This window comes from Gadus morhua, chromosome 7 (assembly GCF_902167405.1).
Source record: "Gadus morhua chromosome 7, gadMor3.0, whole genome shotgun sequence".
NCBI lineage: Eukaryota > Metazoa > Chordata > Actinopteri > Gadiformes > Gadidae > Gadus > Gadus morhua.
Window position 1 is genome coordinate 31644565 of NC_044054.1, and position 19112 is coordinate 31663676.

The 19112-nt window shown below is 49.9% G+C and overlaps 1 protein-coding gene across 4 annotated transcripts in view; it reads left to right on the top strand.

Annotated features, from left to right (window-relative positions):
• The window catches only part of npas2 (neuronal PAS domain protein 2), a 28773-nt gene extending 10036 nt beyond the window's left edge, over positions 1 to 18737 (top strand). Inside the window, exons 6-21 of one of the 4 annotated variants that reach the window (XM_030361187.1) lie at positions 632 to 721; positions 1163 to 1283; positions 2685 to 2798; positions 3664 to 3782; positions 4714 to 4796; positions 5581 to 5687; positions 6043 to 6190; positions 7420 to 7504; positions 7960 to 8086; positions 8359 to 8456; positions 9619 to 9990; positions 11444 to 11566; positions 12539 to 12726; positions 13016 to 13108; positions 13859 to 14063; positions 16485 to 18736. In XM_030361187.1, coding sequence (XP_030217047.1) covers positions 632 to 721; positions 1163 to 1283; positions 2685 to 2798; positions 3664 to 3782; positions 4714 to 4796; positions 5581 to 5687; positions 6043 to 6190; positions 7420 to 7504; positions 7960 to 8086; positions 8359 to 8456; positions 9619 to 9990; positions 11444 to 11566; positions 12539 to 12726; positions 13016 to 13108; positions 13859 to 14063; positions 16485 to 16703 — 2292 coding nt within the window. In that variant the 3' untranslated portion in view covers positions 16704 to 18736. Of the gene's footprint in view, positions 1 to 631; positions 722 to 1162; positions 1284 to 2684; positions 2799 to 3663; positions 3783 to 4713; positions 4797 to 5580; positions 5688 to 6042; positions 6191 to 7419; positions 7505 to 7959; positions 8087 to 8358; positions 8457 to 9618; positions 9991 to 11404; positions 11567 to 12538; positions 12727 to 13015; positions 13109 to 13496; positions 13558 to 13858; positions 14064 to 16484 lie in introns of those variants that run through there. The other 3 variants (XM_030361186.1, XM_030361189.1, XM_030361188.1) reach the window with 3 other exon arrangements.
• Positions 18738 to 19112: the final 375 nt, after the last annotated feature.

Sequence of the window (19112 nt, forward strand, 5' to 3'; positions counted from 1 at the left end):
ACTAGCCTCTAGCCTCTAGCCACTAGCCTCTAGCCACTAGCCTCTAGCCTCTAGCCTCTAGCCGCTAGCCTCTAGCCTCTAGCCTCTAGCCACTAGCCTCTAGTCGCTTGCTTCGGTCCGTCACTGGTTCAACTTATTTTACACTTTTGCCAATTGGGCACGGCACTGTTTTGAACAGGACCTTTATGACAACTTTTGAACCTCTGACATCATCATACCATTAAAAACCCCCCATCAAATATCAAAAGCTATGGTCAACGATCTCCTGCGACCCGGTATGCATGTCAGACCCAGAGGCTCGTCAACGCTGGGTAGAAATGTGGAGAAACCAGCCATAGTGAGCAGGATTTTGAAAGCATCCAACCGGAAAACTCCTCAGCCCTCCGTCGAGGCCTCGCTCCCTAGCCATCTACAATGCACCAGCAGATATCAATAGCGATGTCAACGGCTCCTGTGACCCCGTCTGCAGATCAGACCCACAGGCTGGTCAAAGCTAGGCCTAGGCCATTTAGATACACAACAAACAGACACGGCACACCATCGATCCGACCGTCAGACAACAAGCAGGGACCGCTCCACGACCCGGAGCTCTCACCACGCTGCCGCTGACCTCGGTCATGTTTGGTTCCAGGCTTTGGATGGCTTCCTGGTTGCCCTGACGACGGACGGAAATATCATCTACGTGTCAGACAGCGTCTCCTCTCTGATTGGACACCTACCGGTAAGACATCCTCACGACAACAACGATGATATGTAATCGCTACATTGGCTGCCACGCTCCACCTGGGGGACTAGGCTCCTCCAGAAGAGGACACAGAATGGTGGTGTTGGAAAACCGGTTTATTGTAGATGATGCATGACCTGGTGCTCCATGTTGCCATGCAGGAGATCTCTCTCTAGTGTGTGCAGTGATGGCTGCTTCAACCTGTTGCACATTGATTGCTCAATGTGCAACAGGTGTGCAGCCACACCCAACCCAAACTCAAATCAGAGTCCAATCAGCCTGAGACGGGCCAGGTGAGGCTGCTTAAGCCAGCCATCATCCACACACACTCCCACACGTGGTTCTCAGAACATTGAGACCCTCACCCCTAGCCGGTTCCTCCTGGTGGACCAGAACATTGAGACCCTAACCCAAGTGTGTTCTTCCTGCTGGTCTCAGCCTGACATGGTGGACCAGAACATCCTGAACTTCCTGCCGGAGCGCGAGCACAGCGACGTCTACAAGCTGCTGTCCTCCCACATGCTGAGCTCCGACCCCGCCAGCTCGGACTTCCTCGACAGTGAGTGCCCCGCCCTGTTGCCATGCCGACCACTCTCCTCCGGCACCACCCCCCCCCCCTTCCCGCCATCCCTCCCTGTCCCCAAGAACCAGTGATTTGATTTAGTTTTCTACCTATGCCGGACTTCTTTATCGTCAGAGATGGTGCTTTACTCATCCCATTCAGAGAAGAATTCATTCAGTTCAAATGTCAAACTCATTCAAATTGATTCAATTTAAATGTTAAACTCCATTTTATTCATTCAATTTAAATGTCAAATCCATTTAAATTCATTCAAATTAAATGTCAAATTCACATAAATTAATTACATTTAATTTAAAAGCTTTTACTTTGTATTCCCCCGCCGACATCATGAATCAGTCTCAATAATTTGCTTGCCACAGAACTTCTGTGAAACACGCGTTGGCTCTCTGTCAGAGAGACAGCGTCTCCCCGGGGGACGCGTTAACCTCCTCACCTCACTCTTACTCTAACGGACTCTTCTGACCGTTTTAACGTCTCCCTGTGTTAATATGATCCCACTCTATTGGATTACCCGTCACCACGCGGCGTTGGGAAACACTTTAGCTAATAATAGGCAGCTAGCCCGCTGGTGCTGCTATAGTTAGGGGGACGGGCGGCTAATCATCGCGTGTTGCCACGGTAACCTTGAGTGATGCCCCGGGGCAAAGGGCTCCAGACTCTGACCTTAATCCTGGACCGATCCACCAGGGTTAAGTCACGGCGCTGAAGATGAGGAGTGCTTCCGTGTTCTAATGACTATCTCCTCCTCCTCCTCCTCCTCCTCCTCCTCCCCCTCTTCCTCCCCTCACCTCATTCCCTCACCTGCTCCTCTTCCACCACCTCCTCATCCCTTTCTCCTCCTCTTCCTCTTTCTCCTCCTCCTCCCCCTCTCTTCCTCTTCCTCCTCCTCCCCGCTCCTCTTCCACCACCAACTCCTTCCTTCTGTTTCTCCTCCTACTCCTCCTCCTCCTCCTCCTCCACCTCCTCCTCCTCCTCCTCCTCCTGCTCCTCCTCCTCCTCCACCTCCTCCTCTTCCTCCCCTCTCCTCCTCCATCCCCCCCTCTCCTCCTTCCCTCACCTGCTCTTCTTCCGCCTCCTCCCCCTCCTCTTCCTCCTCTCTCCTCCTCCCGACTCCTCTTCCTCCCCGCTCCTCTTCCTCCCCCGTCCTCCGACTCCTCTTCCACCCCTCTCCTCCTCCTCCTCCTCTTCCACGCCTCTCCTCCTCCTCCTCCTCCCCCTCCCCTCTCCTCCTCCTCCCCCCTCCTCCTCCGCCTCCTACCCTCTCCTCCTCCTCCTCCTCCCCTCTCCTCCTCCTCCTCTTCCTCCCCCTCTCCTCCTCCTCCTCCTCCTCCTCCTCCTCCCCCTCCCCTCTCCTCCTCCTCCCCCCTCCTCCTCCAGGTGAGTCTCATGTGGAGTTCTGCTGTCACCTGGCGAGAGGCAACATGGACCTGAAGGAGCCTCCAGTCTACGAGTACGTCAAGTTCATAGGAGACTTCAAGTTCCACAACAATGGTAAATATCCAGTCATTCACTGTGCAGAACACCTGGTATCACTAGACCTAGCTTAGGACCAGAGTAGAACACCTTGTAACACTAGTTCTAGCATAGGACCAGAGTGGTACACCTGGTAACACTAGACCTAGCTTAGTACCAGAGTAGTACACCTGGTAACACTAGACCTAGCTTAGTACCAGAGTGGTACACCTGGTAACACTAGACCTAGCTTAGTACCAGAGTGGTACACCTGGTAACACTAGACCTAGCTTAGTACCAGAGTAGTACACCTGGTAACACTAGACCTAGCTTAGTACCAGACTTAGTACACCTTGTGTCACTAAGCCAATGGATTTATTCTACCTAGTTGACCAGAATAAGTATAAATTAAATTATACCTATCTCCATTTTTTGCGGCTACCATGTCCATCTCAATGTCCCTCTAACAACGTTTCACTGTGAGGTGCTGAAGCTGCCAGTAATAATAATAATAATAATAAAATAATTGAATTCATCTAGTGCTTTTCAAGTCCCCAAAGCGCTTTACAGTGAAGGGGGGGACCTCACTAACCAACACCCACTTGGGTGATGCACGGCAGCTAATCTGCGCCAGAACGCTCACCACACACCAGCGAGAGTTAGGGAATTAATGAGTCAGCCAATTATACCGAGGGGATGATTAGGGGGCCGGATTGAATGAGCCTGGTCGGGCAGTTTTAGCCAGGACACCGGGGGATCCCCTACTCTTTGCGATGAGTGCCCTGGTATCTTTTATGACCTAAGTAGAAGGTCTAGTGGAGGCCTCAGTGCCCCCTGCTGTGCCCACCTGAAGGTGTCCTGAAGGTGTCCTGAAGGTGTCCTGAAGGTGTCCTGTCGTCCCCAGTGCCTACGTCCTCCTGTAACGGCCTGGAGCTGGCCTTACCCAGAACCCTCCAGTCCTCCCTGGAGGAGCAGCTGTGCCTCATCGCCACGGTGCGCCTGGTCACCCCTCAGTTCCTCAAGGTGAGGCTCCTGGTTCCTACAACAGGTCTCCTGGTTCCTACAACAGGTCTCCTGGTTCCTACAACAGGTCTCCTGGTTCATACAACAGGTCTCCTGGTTCCTACAACAGGTCCCCTAGTTCCCACAACAGGTCTCCTGGTTCCTACAACAGGTCTCCTGGTTCCTACAACAGGTTTCCTAGTTCCTACAACAGGTCTCCTGGTTCCTACAACAGGTCTCCTAGTTCCTACAACAAGTCCCCTGGTTCCTACAACAGGTCTCCTGGTTCCTACAACAGGTCTCCTGGTTCCTACAACAGGTCTCCTGGTTCCTACAACAGGTCTCCTGGTTCCTACAACAGGTCTCCTAGTTCCTACAACAGGTCTCCTAGTTCCTACAACAGGTCTCCTAGTTCCTACAACAGGTCCTGGTTCCTACAACAGGTCTCCTAGTTCCTACAACAGGTCTCCTGGTTCCTACAACAGGCTTCCTAGTTCCTACAACAGGTCTCCTGGTTCCTACAACAGGTCTCCTAATTCCTACAACAGGTCTCCTGGTTCCTACAACATCTGTGCACCGTGGCTCAAGCAATGTGTCGCTGGTTTTATGCAACGTTTGCGCGTTTTGTCTAAAACCTTCATGACCGCTCAGATCATCATTAGATCATTTTTAACTTGTTGGCAGAGTTTGGCTGGAACAGGGTTTAATTACTTACCCTTTAATCTAGTTAATGCTTTTAGATAGTAATCGTTTACAAACATCCATGGCGAGATTTTCCCAACATTTCTTCTAAATGAGTTCTCCCACAGAGAGCAGCAGTCGATCGGTGCTCCTGGCTCTCCAGCTCAGGTCACTGGGTTTGACCGCTCAATTCTTTCCTAGGTTTCAACTTTGACCTCTGACCGGCTGGTTCCTAATCAGCTGGAGTTACAATCTGTCTCTCTGTTTTCAGGATCTGTGCAACGTCCAAGACCCCTGTGACGAGTTCACGTCCAGACACAGTCTGGAGTGGAAGTTCCTGTTCCTGGATCACAGGTGGGGATCAAGCTGGATTTACTTTTTACGCAGAACTAGAACATACAGAAGCACACCACACGCAGGTGGTGACACACTGGGCCCCGGTGTCTCACCTTCAGTGACCCCCTCCGAGTGTTGGACCGCTGGGTCTCTGTGCCGGGGCATCTGTGGTTCTGCGTCTGTCATTCTGAGAGTAGTAATCAACATACGTTTGGCAAAAGTCACTCATCAAACACATCTTCTGGTCTTCTTAATATTAATATTACAAGCACGATCCGCACGTAACCGACGGCGACGGCTACAGCGTGACAAACGGGCGGGGGGGGGGGGGAATAGATACTCAGACTACCAACTGCTTGCACAACAAGCACCGCTGAGAGAGCATTCATATCCAGTTCACAACCTACTCGACGCACAGAAACAAACAATCCTCTCGACAGCTTATCCATCGCTGATCAAAGCACAGGACGGTTGCCATGGTACCCAGGATACACCGATACGCAGATATCTGTGTGGATGTTCTGTCCTGAGGACAGAGTTCAGAGGGCAGAGCCAAGCAGAAGACGGAGTTAAGATTCAACATACCTAATCAATGTACTAAATGATGCAAGGACCGCAGGCTTCTGTTACCGGGAAAATATCTTCCTTAAAAACAATACTTTTGGTTGTTTGTAAGATTGTTTGCTTTTGTTACTTTTTATGTTACCCTCTGCTGATGACTCCTCTGGGTGTGTGTGTGTGTGTGTGTGTGTGTGTGTGTGTGTGTGTGTGTGTGTGTGTGTGTGTGTGCGTGTGCGGGCAGAGCGTCTCCCATCATCGGCTACCTCCCCTTCGAGGTGTTGGGGACGTCAGGCTACGACTACTACCACGTGGACGACCTGGAGCTCATAGCCCAGTGTCACAAGCACCGTGAGACCTCACCCACTCGCTCACTCACTCATTTACTTACTCACAATACAGGCTCACACACTCACAATACACGCTCAAGCACCGTGAGACTCACTCAATCTATCACTCACCAACTCACCCACATACTCACTCACTCACTCACTCACTCACTCACTCACAATACACACGCTCATAGCCCCGTGTCAAAAACACTGTGAGACGCGCACGCACACACACACACACACACACACACACACACACACACACACACACACACACACACACACACACTCATAGCCCCGTACCAAAAACACCTCACATACACTCACCCCCCCCCCCCCCCCCCCCCTTGTACCTGACCCCCCCCCTCCCTCAGTCATGCAGTTGGGGAAGGGGAAGTCGTGCTACTACCGCTTCCTGACCAAAGGCCAGCAGTGGATCTGGCTGCAGACGCACTACTACATCACCTACCACCAGTGGAACTCCAAGCCCGAGTTCATCGTCTGCACGCACACCGTCGTCAGGTGGGCGCTCTCCGTCAGGGTCAGGGGTCAGGGGTCAGGGGTCAGCGGGAGTCCTTCAGGGTGTTGAGGGGTCGAGAGGTCATCGGGGTCAGCGTCGCTGGCTTTAGGGGTTTAGTCCTTAGTTGGAGTTGGGAGTTTTTAGTAGATAGTGATCGAAAGCGATGGATCAATAGAAACAGGGATACGTCCCATCAACTTCTGAATTTACAATCAATGACTACAAAAACATCCGATAAATAAATCCAAAGCTGTTATGTATACCATAAGGGGAACTTTTAGTACGATAATCTTCAGGGGAAAAAATGCTAAGATGATGGATCATAATAATCGACCCTCTAGCTAGTCACCATCCAGTACAGTCTTTGTAGAATATCTCTAAAGGCCAACATAACCAGTCAAAGCCACTGATGCGTAGGTACTGACGCTGTTATTTGTTAAGTCATAGTGTAGAACCCAGCAGAGCAACCGGCTCTCTTGCTCACTAGCTTGAAAAACAAAATGCCAGACGTCAGGAGAAGTTGACAGAGGGTCTAGCTTCTCCGTCGGGTGAGCCTCGGCTGATTGGCTGACAGGCGTCACATGTTTCCGCTGATTGGCGTCGGGGTCAATCACTTATCAGTCAGCTGATCAGGGTCAGGATGCGAGCGTCCAATCACACGCAGAGCCAAAGGGACGCGTGGCTGTCGTTCGTTAATCACTTCGCATCTCGCCGATGTATCATAACCTAGCAACGGTGTACCAGTTGCTTGTCAACAAAGCCGCGGGGAGCCAGGAAGACATTACCCATGTTCGCTCTCTAAATTAACCGAATGTTGTGGACAGCTAGAGAAATTAATCTTTACCAATCGCAACAGACAAACCTTAACTGGTTATCATTGTTACTTAGCGCACTGCTGGTCCAAAATATTCATTGAAATTCCCGCTACGATTGACATCGTCAATCGTCCAACATCTTGATGTGTGTGTTAAGAGAGGCAGCCTAACAGACACCATAGAGGCAGCTCTGCTCACCGATCACAAAGATTAAAAATAAACAGTTTGTACCCATGTACACACTGTTGACAAAGGAGGGGTTCCTGAGTCATCCTCACACTCGTAGGAGCGACCATCTGTCTGGCTCCTTCCCATCTGTCCCTCTGTGGCACGGCGGAGCTGACGAGAGTGTGTTGTGTGTGTTGTGTGTGTTGTGTGTGCTGTGCGTGCTGTGTGTGTTGTGTGTGTGGGGGCAGCTACGCGGAGGTGCGGGCGGAGAGGAGGCGAGCCATGGGTCTGGAGGAGATGTCCCCCGTGGAGCTGGCCCCCTCCTCTGTGAAGGTAGGGACCTGTGAACCATGATGAACAGATCTGAAGGAGGAGAGAACCACACTCTGAACTCCGGTTGCAAAAAGCTTCTTCTCATCTCTCCTCCTTTTATCCTCTCCGACACTCGTGTCCCTTTCTCCTGTTTTGTCTCTTCCATTCTCCTCTCCTCAACTCTAAATGTTCTCCTCTCTCCTCTCCCCTGATGTTTCTCCTCTCATTATCATCTCCTCTACTACCTCTTATCTTCTCCTCCTCATTCTTTCCTCTCATCTCCTGTATAATTTCTCCTCTTTCATCCCCCCTGTTGTCTCTCCTCTCCATCGCACCTCCTCCCTTTCATCGTTTCTCCTCCTCCTCCCCCTCCTCCTCCTCCTCCTCCTCCTGCTGCTGCTGCTCCTCCTCCTCCTCCTCCCCCTCCTCCTCCTCCTCCTGCTGCTCCTCCTCCTCCTCCTCCTCCTCCACCCTAGGCCCAGGAGCTGTACCTGGACTTCTGCTCCACCCTGGACCCTCCGAAGGAGCGTACCAGTGCGCCCCGGTCCGTCTCCTCCCGCGGCTCCAGGAAGTCCTCCCACCTGGGGCTGTCCGACTCCGCCTGTGAGTCACATGATCCAGGGGTCAGCTGATCCAGGGGTCAGCTGATCCAGGGGTCACATGGCCGAGGACCACCCGGCACTAAACCCACATCTGAATTTCTATTTCCTTGTCTCTCGACTGAAGTTCGGAGTTTAACAATGGAATGATATTGATGTTGTTCAGCCCTAGCTCAAAAGCTGGTCGACTAATAGAATCTTACTCTTATTTTATTTATGCACAACCCTTCATGAACCAGCTTGTGTGTCTAACCAGCTAACCTGTCCCTGCTGCAGCCGCCAACTCGTACACAGAGCCCTGTACACCGTCGTGGCAGTCCACATCCATCGGGACGGATAACTCCACCGCCAGGCTGCAGCCCGGCGGTTCCAAGGTCCGTACCAACGCCGGCTTTATGGTTCAGGGGACGCAGCTTTGTTGTTAATGCCCTCGTAGACGTTGGCTCAGACAGAGCTCCTTTGACCCCCAGCTCAGCCTCCGTCCCCTGCCTCACTGTGTCCCCGCGACGTGGTGATATCCAGAGCGTGTTTGTTGAGATTCTATGTCCCCACAATGGAATGGTTCCAGAGTGCGTTTGTTGAGGTTCTGTGTCCCCACAACGTCTCCGTTACCCAGAGTGTGTTTTGGTTCTGTGTCCCCACAACGTCTCCGTTACCCAGAGTGTGTTTTGGTTCTGTGTCCCCACAACGTCTCCGTTACCCAGAGTGTATTTTGGTTCTGTGTCCCCACAACATCTCCGTTACCCAGAGTGTGTTTTGGTTCTGTGTCCCCACAACGTCTCCGTTACCCAGAGTGTGTTTTGGTTCTGTGTCCCCACAAGGCGCCGCTATTGCGTTCCCTGACTTCCTCAGCGAGTCGAGTAGTAGATTTATGATCACCTTGCTAAGTCAAAAGAGAAATATAATTGAAAGACCAATCCATTCACCGAGTTGGATGATAGGATCAGTTTGGAAAACGTTACTTTAGCACAGAATAGCCGCCATTGCCAAGTGGGAAAGTGCTGGATAATAATACACAGTCCCGGACAAAATCCTTGATGTTAAGACGATGCCAGATAGCAGATCATACACAGTTCTGTGGCTGCTATTCCCATGGCAAACATATCGGCAGTTTGGAACCGCTTACCGTTCCAACCAGGACGCCAGACCGGCCGACAGTAAACATCTGTCATTAGACATCTGATATCCTGCCTCGCTAACAGGCTCTAACAGCAATTTTGTTGAGTGTTGAAACTAAATCAAAGGATTTAGCTCCGTTACAAATTCCTGCAGCAGCAGAAATGCAAAAGGATGTTGTCATGGTATATAATCCTACTTATAAACTCTTCAGCTTCCTTCCAATCAAGTTATGTTTTCAGTTAAAATCCGGCTCTCAAATGATTGTGATTGATGATTGTCTATGATTCTGATATCCTTGTTTTCTTTAAACAATGTAAAGCACATCACAGACTTAATTCAAAGCTCACTCACTTGATAAAGTCGACTTAATTAGTTGATTGATTGATAATCATGCATGTGTTAACTCTTTGTTAACAGCAGCAGCAACCACCGCAAGAACAACATCAACAACCACAACCACAAACACAACCACCACAACAACAACCTCAACCACCACAACAACATCAACAACAACAGCCACAACAACATCAGCATCCCAGACCACCAGCGCAGCAGGTGCAGCAGGTGCAGCAGGCGCAGCAGGTGCAGCAGGTACAGCAGGTACAGCAGGTGCAGCAGCCCCTGCTGTACCAGCAGCAGCTCCCCCTGGTGGCGCAGCCTCAGCTGGGCATGATGAACCACCTGAAGGAGCAGCTGGAGGAGAGGACCCGGATCCTGCAGGCGGACATCAAGACCCAGCAGCAGGAGCTCCACGACATCAAGGAGAAGCTACAGCTAGCCAACTTCCAGGTAACACCATACGCCCGCATGCTCACACACACGGGTAGCACTGCAGGGCTCGCTACTGCTAGCTTACCTCCAGCTGACTCAACTACAGCATGATAACCTTGAGGTGGTGCTCAACTAAAGCATGTCAACCTCCAGCTTAGTCAACTACAGCTAGCTAACCTCCAGGAAACACGCTATGACCGCCTGCTCACACACAGGTAGCGCTGCAGGGCTCGCTACAGCATGCTTACCTCCAACTGACTCAACTAAAGCTAGCTAACCTCCAAATAGTGCTCTGCTACTTCAGTTCCCTGTGTTTCCTTAACATAACGTGAGTCGTCATTCATAAGCATCAACATTTTCAGACGACAGTTGTAGCTACACCTCAAGCCACTAGAGGTTGTTAATGGGATACTCAAACAGGGCTGGTTTAAGTCAAAGAATATAACAGAAAAGCCAGAATGTCACAAAACAACAGATGGATTAGACTTACTTGAAATGTTTCCAAAAGTCAGTACAGTATAGAGCATCTTATACACCACCCGACAGCACCACCAAGAGGCCAAAATATGCAGCTTAAGCCATCTGTAGCTCAGAGATTTATCTTTTGTTACCATTTAGCCAGTTAGCAGACGCTAAACCCTGACCCTTATCAAAGCGGCCTGCAGTGAATGTGATACATTCCATGAAGAGATAGGATTAGATAAGAACAACTTTAGCAGCTAACATTAATGTAATGCAACGCATGATCACATGTACACATGATCATGTCTGTTGCTATCCTAATGCAACAGGAATCCCATCACAAATTATGGTTTACCTGTTGCATTAGGATAGTGACACAACTGTGGCTTCAGTTCCTAATTTCTCACCAAAAATACGAAACTGAACAGAATAAGGAAATAACCAAACCAGGTTTCACTATGTATCTTAAATCCTTGGTGATAGTTTGGTGCTAGATTGTGTTTATTGGCCCAGACCTACATATACTTGGTCATCTACAGGGTCATGGTCAAACTATGGTCATAGGCAGAGACATGGTCAAACTATGGTCATCTACAGGGTCATGGTCAAACTATGGTCATAGGCAAAAACATGGTCAAACTATGCTCTTACACAGACCATGATCAAACTATGGTCATAGACAGACACAGGGTCAAACTAGTTATTGACAGGGTCATGGTCGCACTATAGTCATCTGAATAGTTTCTTTCTTTGGCAGCAAAACAAACTGCAGCTATGAAAGGAAATTAATTTATATGCGGTTGCTTTTCAATGTGCATCTGCCTGTCTGTCTGCCTGCCTGCCTTCCTGTCTGCCTGCCTTCCTGTCTGCTTGTCTGTCTGTCTGACTGTCTGCCTGCCTTTCTGTCTGCCTGCCTGTGTGCCTTTCCGTCTGCCTGCCTGTCGGTCTGCCTCTCTGCCTGTCTTGGTAGATGTTTTTACAGCCACCTATCCACACTGACTTTGGCCAGGTCCCGCCCCCCCAGCCGCAGCGATCCGGGCGACCCCTGGCCCAGGGGTCAGGGGTCATACGTCAGAACTCCGGCCCGCCAGCCAAGCAGCAGGCCTGCCATGCCCCGTCGGCCAACCCCCTGGTGAGGGAACCCCCACACCCCACACTCAGCCCCTGTATCCCCTCTCACTAGGGTACCAGGTAGAACAGTTAGATACAGGACCACCACTGGGGTACCAGGTAGAGAACCAGCACTAGGGTACCAGTTAGAGAACCATTACTAGGGTACCAGGTAGAGAACCAGCATTAGGGTACCAGGTAGAGAACCAGCACTAGGGTACCAGGTAGGTAGAGACCCACCACTATGGTACCAGGTAGAGAACCAACACTAGGGTACCAGGTAGAGAACCAGCACTAGGGTACCAGGTAGAGGACCAGCATTAGGGTACCAGGTAGAGAACCAGCACTAGGGTACCAGGTAGGTAGAGACCCACCACTATGGTACCAGGTAGAGAACCAACACTAGGGTACCAGGTAGAGAACCAGCACTAGGGTACCAGGTAGAGAACCAGCACTAGGGTACCAGGTAGAGGACCTACACTATGGTACCAGGTAGAGAACCAGCACTAGGGTACCAGGTAGAGGACCAACACTATGGTACCAGGTAGAGAACCAGCACTAGGGTACCAGGTAGGTAGAGAACCACCACTATGGTACCAGGTAGAGAACCAACACTAGGGTACCAGGTAGAGAACCACCTCTAGGCTACCAGGTAGGTAGAGAACCACCACTATGGTACCAGGTAGAGAACCAGCACCAGGGTACCGAGGAAGATAGAGAACCACAGCTAGGGTACAAGGTCCCTGGTCCTGGTCTCTGTCCCTGGTCTCTGGTCCTGGTCTCTGACCCTGGTCCTGGTCTCTGACCCTGGTCCTGGTCTCTGGTCCTGGTCTCTGACCCTGGTCCTGGTCTCTGACCCTGGTCCCTGGTCTCTGACCCTGGTCCCTGGTCCTGGTCCTGGTCTCTGACCCTGGTCCTGGTCTCTGACCCTGGTCCTGGTCCTGGTCTCTGGTCCTGGTCCTGGTCTGTGACCCTGGTCCTGGTGTGTCCCCAGCAGGTGCACCAGAGGCTGGTCCGGCGGGGCCCGGTGCGGACGCTGAGCCTCCCGGTGCAGGGCAGCAGCAGCCTGGGCCTGCCGCTCTACACCAACCCCATGATGTTCTCCTCCAGCGCCCGGCCGCTGCAGGACGCGCGCCACGCCCACCTGGACCCCGCCGACTTCAGCCAGGACGGACAGCTACGGTGAGACCGCACCACCTGACTGCTAGGGTTCAAGAGGGTAGGGCTTCACAGACCCCGTCTTATACGACCCACTGTGAGGCCAAATTCATCCAGAGCTCCTCACAGTGAGTCAGAGACAGGTCACTAACCCCTACCTGCTCCTTAATGACCTGTCTCTCTACTGTCTAACCCCTACCTGCTCCTTAATGACCTGTCTCTGTACTGTCTAACCCCTACCTGCTCCTTAATGACCTGTCTCTGTATTGTGAGAGCTGGGTAAAGGGGGTTCTAATGTCCATGTCCTCTGCAGGATGCTGCTGAACCAGCCCATGCAGACTCTGGTCCCCAACAACAGTGTGACCCCCCAGACCTCCCAGTGTAACCCCGGACTCTCTCAGACCAAGTGAGTACCTCTCTCTCTCTTATTTTTTTCTTTGCATAACTTTTGTGTCTCTTGCTAAATTTTACTCTTAACACTTTCGTTGAACCATCGCTACGAAGGAGTGACTTATCATCACTTCTTGTTCTTTAGTCGAACTCAGATGACCATCGACTTATGATGATTCTCTGTACCCAGAATGACCATGTTATACCGCTGTTGATCCTAAGACACCTCGACCTCTGACCCTAACCTGACCTCTTGACCTCCAGGTATACGTGGAGCAGCAGCTGATCCTAGAACACCTTAACCTCTGACCCTAACCTGACCTCCAGGTACACGTGGAGCAGCAGCTGATCCTAGAACACCTTGACCTCTGACCTCTGACCCTAACCTGACCTCTGACCTCCAGGTACACGGTGGAGCAGCAGCTGATCCTAGAACACCTTGACCTCTGACCCTAACCTGACCTCTGACCTCCAGGAACACGGTGGAGCAGAAGCTGATCCTAGAACACCTTGACCTCTGACCCTAACCTTACCTCTGACCTCCAGGTACACGGTGGAGCAGCAGCTGATCCTAGAACACCTTGACCTCTGACCCTAACCTGACCTCTTACCTCCAGGTACACGGTGGAGCAGCAGCTGATCCTAGAACACCTCGACCTCTGACCCTAACCTGACCTCTGACCTCCAGGTACACGGTGGAGCAGCAGCTGATCCTAGAACACCTCAACCTCTGACCTCTGACCCTAACCTGACCTCTGACCTCCAGGTACACGGTGGAGCAGCAGCTGATGGGCCAGTCCTTCACCATGCAGCAGGTCAACTGTAACGCCGTGCTGGTCCCCTCCCCCGTCTTCACCTCGCCCTTCGTCATCCCCCACAACAGCTTCATCACCCACCAGCCGCAGGCCGCCTACCAGCAGCCTACCCAGCATGCAGCGCTGCAGCTGCAGCAGCCCCAGCAGTTCTTTCAGGTCTGTGGTCCGATCAAACTTTATTGATACATACTTTTTTACAAAACAGCAGAATAACAGGCTGCCCAACGGAGACAAACAACACGAATACACAACATGACCACGACACGAATATGAAACACGACACAAACACGGATTGGGTTAAACGTGGTGAGTCAGAGATACTCAGAGGCGGAGAAGAGAGTACAACAGTGTTGTTTGGATGACTGGACTAGCATAGTTTACAGCTACTGACAAGACTGTTTTGGATGTTGGAATTCACTATTGGGCATGTTATTTTATCATTGTGACTCTACTGTACTATATCTGATATGAACAGAGTGACTCTACTGTCCTATATCTGAGTTGAACAGAGTGACTCTACTGTACTATATCTGATATAAAATGTGACTCTACTGTCCTATATCTGATATGAACAGAGTGACTCGACTGTCCTATATCTGATATAAACAGTGACTCTAATGTCCTATATCTGATATGAACAGAGTCCTGACTCTAGTGTCCTATATCTGATATAAACACACTGACTATACTGTCCGGTATCTGATATGAACAGAGTGACTCTACTGTCCTATATCTGATATAAACAGTGACTCTACTGTCCTATATCTGAGATGAACAGAGTCCTGACTCTACTGTTCTATATCTGATATGAACACAGTATTTATAACACCTATTTGTTTGCTCATGCTTTTGCTTAGCTGTCTTGGGGCTGCTATGTTTGTCACCTAGTTGTCTTGGCCTTTTAAACTTAAATTTGTATGTACTTCTTAACTGTGTATTGTTATTGTTTTTGTTTTAACTGTGAAGCGCTTTGTGACCCTGGTCTGTGAAAGGCGCTGTACAAATAAAGCTTACTTACTTACTTACTTACAGTGACTATACTGTCCGGTATCTGATATGAACAGAGTGACTCTACTGTCCTATATCTGATATGAAAAGAGTTCTGACTCTACTGTCCTATATCTGATATGAACAGAGTGACTCTACTGTCCAATATCTGATATATGAACAGAGTCCTGACTCTAGTGTCCTATATCTGATATGAACAGAGTGACTCTACTGTCCTATATCTGATGTGAACAGAGTCCTGACTCTACTGTCCTATATCTGATATGAACAGAGTCCTGACTCTGCTTTTCCTTTATCTGATATGAACAGAGTGACTCTACTGTTCTATATCTGATATAAACAGTGACTCTACTGTCCTATATCTGATATGAACAGAGTCCTGACTCTGCTTTTCCTTTATCTGATATGAACAGAGTGACTCTACTGTTCTATATCTGATATAAACAGTGACTCTACTGTCCTATATCTGATATGAACAGAGTCCTGACTCTGCTGTCCTATATCTGATATGAACAGAGTGAATCTACTGTCCAATAGGGCTGGGCGATATGGACAAAATCTTATATCACGATATGAGTAATTTTATATCACGATATGGATATATATCACGATATGGTATTTTTGAAGTAAATTAAAATAATAAATGGCTTAAAATAACCATACTTCACATTTGATCAGTTTTTTCTTTTATTTTGAACTTGAATTTCCATGCTTACAAAGGAGTAAGTAGCGAACAATCTGTCATTAACTGCAGTGTCATATAGTGCAAACATCTTGTAAACATTGAACTGTTTTTTCAATACAAATAACATTTTTTTTTAAAGGTGTGCTTCACACCTGCCTGGCTGTCAGTCAGTGCAGTGTAATATAAAATAAAAATCACAGCATCACACAAATATTTTAAATACTAATTATACACTTATAAAATAAAGTTATGTGCTGTGCAAATAGCTGGTGGTAAAAATAGAACTGTTTCTTCAATACAAATGAGATTTTTTTTCAAGTTAACAGGTGAGTCTCACACCTGCCTTGCTTCAGTCAGTGCAGTGCAATATAAAAAGAGAACCAGCACTATTTTTTTTTTTTTCTCTCTCGGTATAAACGATATGGCCAAATCTCTCCCGGTAGACACTTTCATATCGTCCACGGTATGATATCGTCATATCGCCCAGCCCTACTGTCCAATATCTGATATAAACAGTGACTCTACTGTCCTATATCTGATATGAACAGAGTCCTGGCTCTACTGTCCTATATCTGATATAAACAGTGACTCTGCTGTCCTATATCTGATGTAAACAGAGTCCTGACTCTACTGTCCTATATCTGATATGAACAGATTGACTCTACTGTCCTATATCTGATATAAACAGAGTGACTCTACTGTCCTATATCTGATACAAACAGTGACTCTACTGTCCTATATCTGATGTGAACAGAGTCCTGGCTCTACTGTCCTATATCTGATAGAGTGACTCTACTGTCCTATATCTGTTGTGAACAGAGTGACTCCACTGACCTATATCTGATATGCAGGGTCCTGACTCATCCTCCTCCTACGTCCTCCAGATGCAGACTCAGGGTCTGCTGCACAGCGGCTCCACGCCAGCCTTCCTGCACGCCACCAACATACCGCAGCAAAGCACCCTGGGATACATTCAGCAGCAGCCGCAACAGCAACAACAACAACAACAACAACAACAACAGAGACTGCAGCAGCAGCAGCAGCAGCACTCCCAGAACCAGCCGGGCAGCGTGTCGGACTTCCAGAACATGCTGACACGGTAGCTCCACCTCCCCCGGGCGGAGGGGCGGCGACCAGACGCCGGGCGGCCTGAGGCGGCGTTGGGGACGAGGAGGAAGCAGAGTCCCGCTGGACGTGTGAAACCGAGGCCCCTGCGTCCTTCACTGAGGTCTTCAGAAGAGAGCTGGACCTGAGCTGGACCCGACTGAGGGGGATCGTTCGCTGCCACAAGGAGACGCCTCATGTTGGCACGGAGCTGGCCGTTCGGATCCGGGCGGTTTTTCTGCGCTGGCGTTGGCGATAAGAGACAAGGGAGGAGGAGGAGGAGGGGCTGTAAATCCCTGGACCACAGTCAGTCTGTCGGACTGAAGAGCCAAGTCGTTGCTATGGGGTCCGTTGCTAGGAGACTGTTGCTAGGGGCCTTCACTAAGGTTGATGGGGCCCTGTCGTTTGCGGCCCATTGCTAGGGGGGGCCCTCATCAGGGCTGCAAGAAGCACGTCACTAGGGGGCCTGTTTTTAGGTGGGGTCACAATGGGCTGTTGCTAGGCGGGGTCACTAGTGGCTGTTGCTAGGGGCCTTGGTTGCATCCATTCGTCCGTTGGCGACCGTCATACAGGAAGAGAAGATGAGCTGGTGTCCTCCCCGCCCCCAGAAGAGCAGTAACTGGGGTTCTCTGTGTTCCTTTGCCTTGTTCGTACTGTTAGTGTCCGGTTCCCCCACCCCAGCACTTAGATCCAAGATGGCCGAAGGGCGAATGAGTCCTATTGCCGCCGCCCTCCTCTTTCTACAAAACTAGAATACAGCTCTTAACTCTGTTCATGAGCTCTGATGGGTCCCACACTGGTGGTCTGACAACCCCCCTCTTCTGCCTTATCACTCCACTCTGTAGCACTAGTGTTTCACAGCAGGACCAACCAATAGAGTTCAAGCACTCGATTCTCACCGTTGGAGTTGAGACCCCCATCTGGGACTGAAGGGGGGGGGGGGTGGGGGGGTCTTGAGTAGTGATGGAGGGTACCAGCAGATGTGCCTTGCCCAGCCGTGGTTTCTCCCTGCTTAGGGTGGGAGGGGGGTGTGTGACCATGGCTATAAACCCTGCTCAGGTCCTGGAAAACACAGTAGACCCGTTGTGTTTTCAGGGCCCGGCCCTTTGTCCCACGCCACTCAGAGGCAGAGACTTAGGCACAATCCCATTTCTACCCCTTACCCCTTCCCCTTACCCCTTCCTCTTACCCCTTCAAAACAAGGGGGAGGGGGAAGGGGTAGAAATGGGATTGGGCCTTAAGTTTGTCTTGGGCAAACTATCTAATCAAACTTCTATAAGGATACACGTCCTCCATTACAGAGAAAATATCAGCATCATTTATCCCTGAGGATAACCAGACTTTTGCAACATTGCTTCTGGGATTTATGATCGAGGGGTTGATGCATCGACATGACCTGGTTTTGATACGACAGAGAGAAGGAACTAACAGCCAGAGGGAAAAGATAGCAAGATTGGCTTCACATACATTGGAGGAGAGTAGCCCTTCACAGATTATAGCTACTAACAGAAGAAGTTTGTTTCTTACTTCAAGAACGACGAGAATACGACCGGCCACACTTTCCCACCGCTCAACGCTGAGGGAACCCAAACGATCGGCTGTTTGAATATCTGTTCAATGTCTGATGCAATGCAAGTGAGAGCTCTGGAGTTTGAAGACGTCTGAGGAGAAGGTTGAAGTGTCGGACGTAGGGTCTGACACTTCTCTCAGTGGGATTCTGGATGCAGCCCTCTTCATTTTTGTTTCATCAATTTTATTTTGTTCGGTTCTTGTGTGTGTTGCCGCTGCCAATCTCCGATCCACTCCAAACCAGCCATATTTATAAATTGTTAAAGGGTGGGTATGGGATTTGCGAAACGCTGACTCTGACTCCACCCATTCCAAGTACATGGACGCGCAATCATTCACGAGCGCGAACACAGATGCGCGAGACCGAGCCAGGCTAGCTAGGTTGGAGTTTAGGGTTGTCTTCTAGTGCTAGGTCCAAATGTGGATTAGCTAGTTAGCTAGCTCCAGTAGCTACCGCAGGATAACAACAAACAGAAGCTTGCTCTGGGTCACGAGCTTTGAGTACGTGCACGAAGGGGTCACGCGCGGGGGGAGGGGGAGTGCAGTACGACCGTTTGATTGACGTACTCACTGTCCATTGCCACTCGGTGGTTCTGGAAATTATTGGCTGGAGTTTTTCGAGCCCTGCCCGTTCCACAGATGATTGACTTGTTTAATTTTAATGTCAGTACTTCTAACTCAGTGGCTGTAATTGGGTTATGATAACGATTTCAAGTAATTTTGCAAAAATTGCCAAAAAAGAGAATTCCATACCCAACCTTTGATATTTAGATATAGTTCTGTATGTAATCCTTCGGGTGGCTGTTGCCAACCACTGACAAAATACTAAACAACTCTGG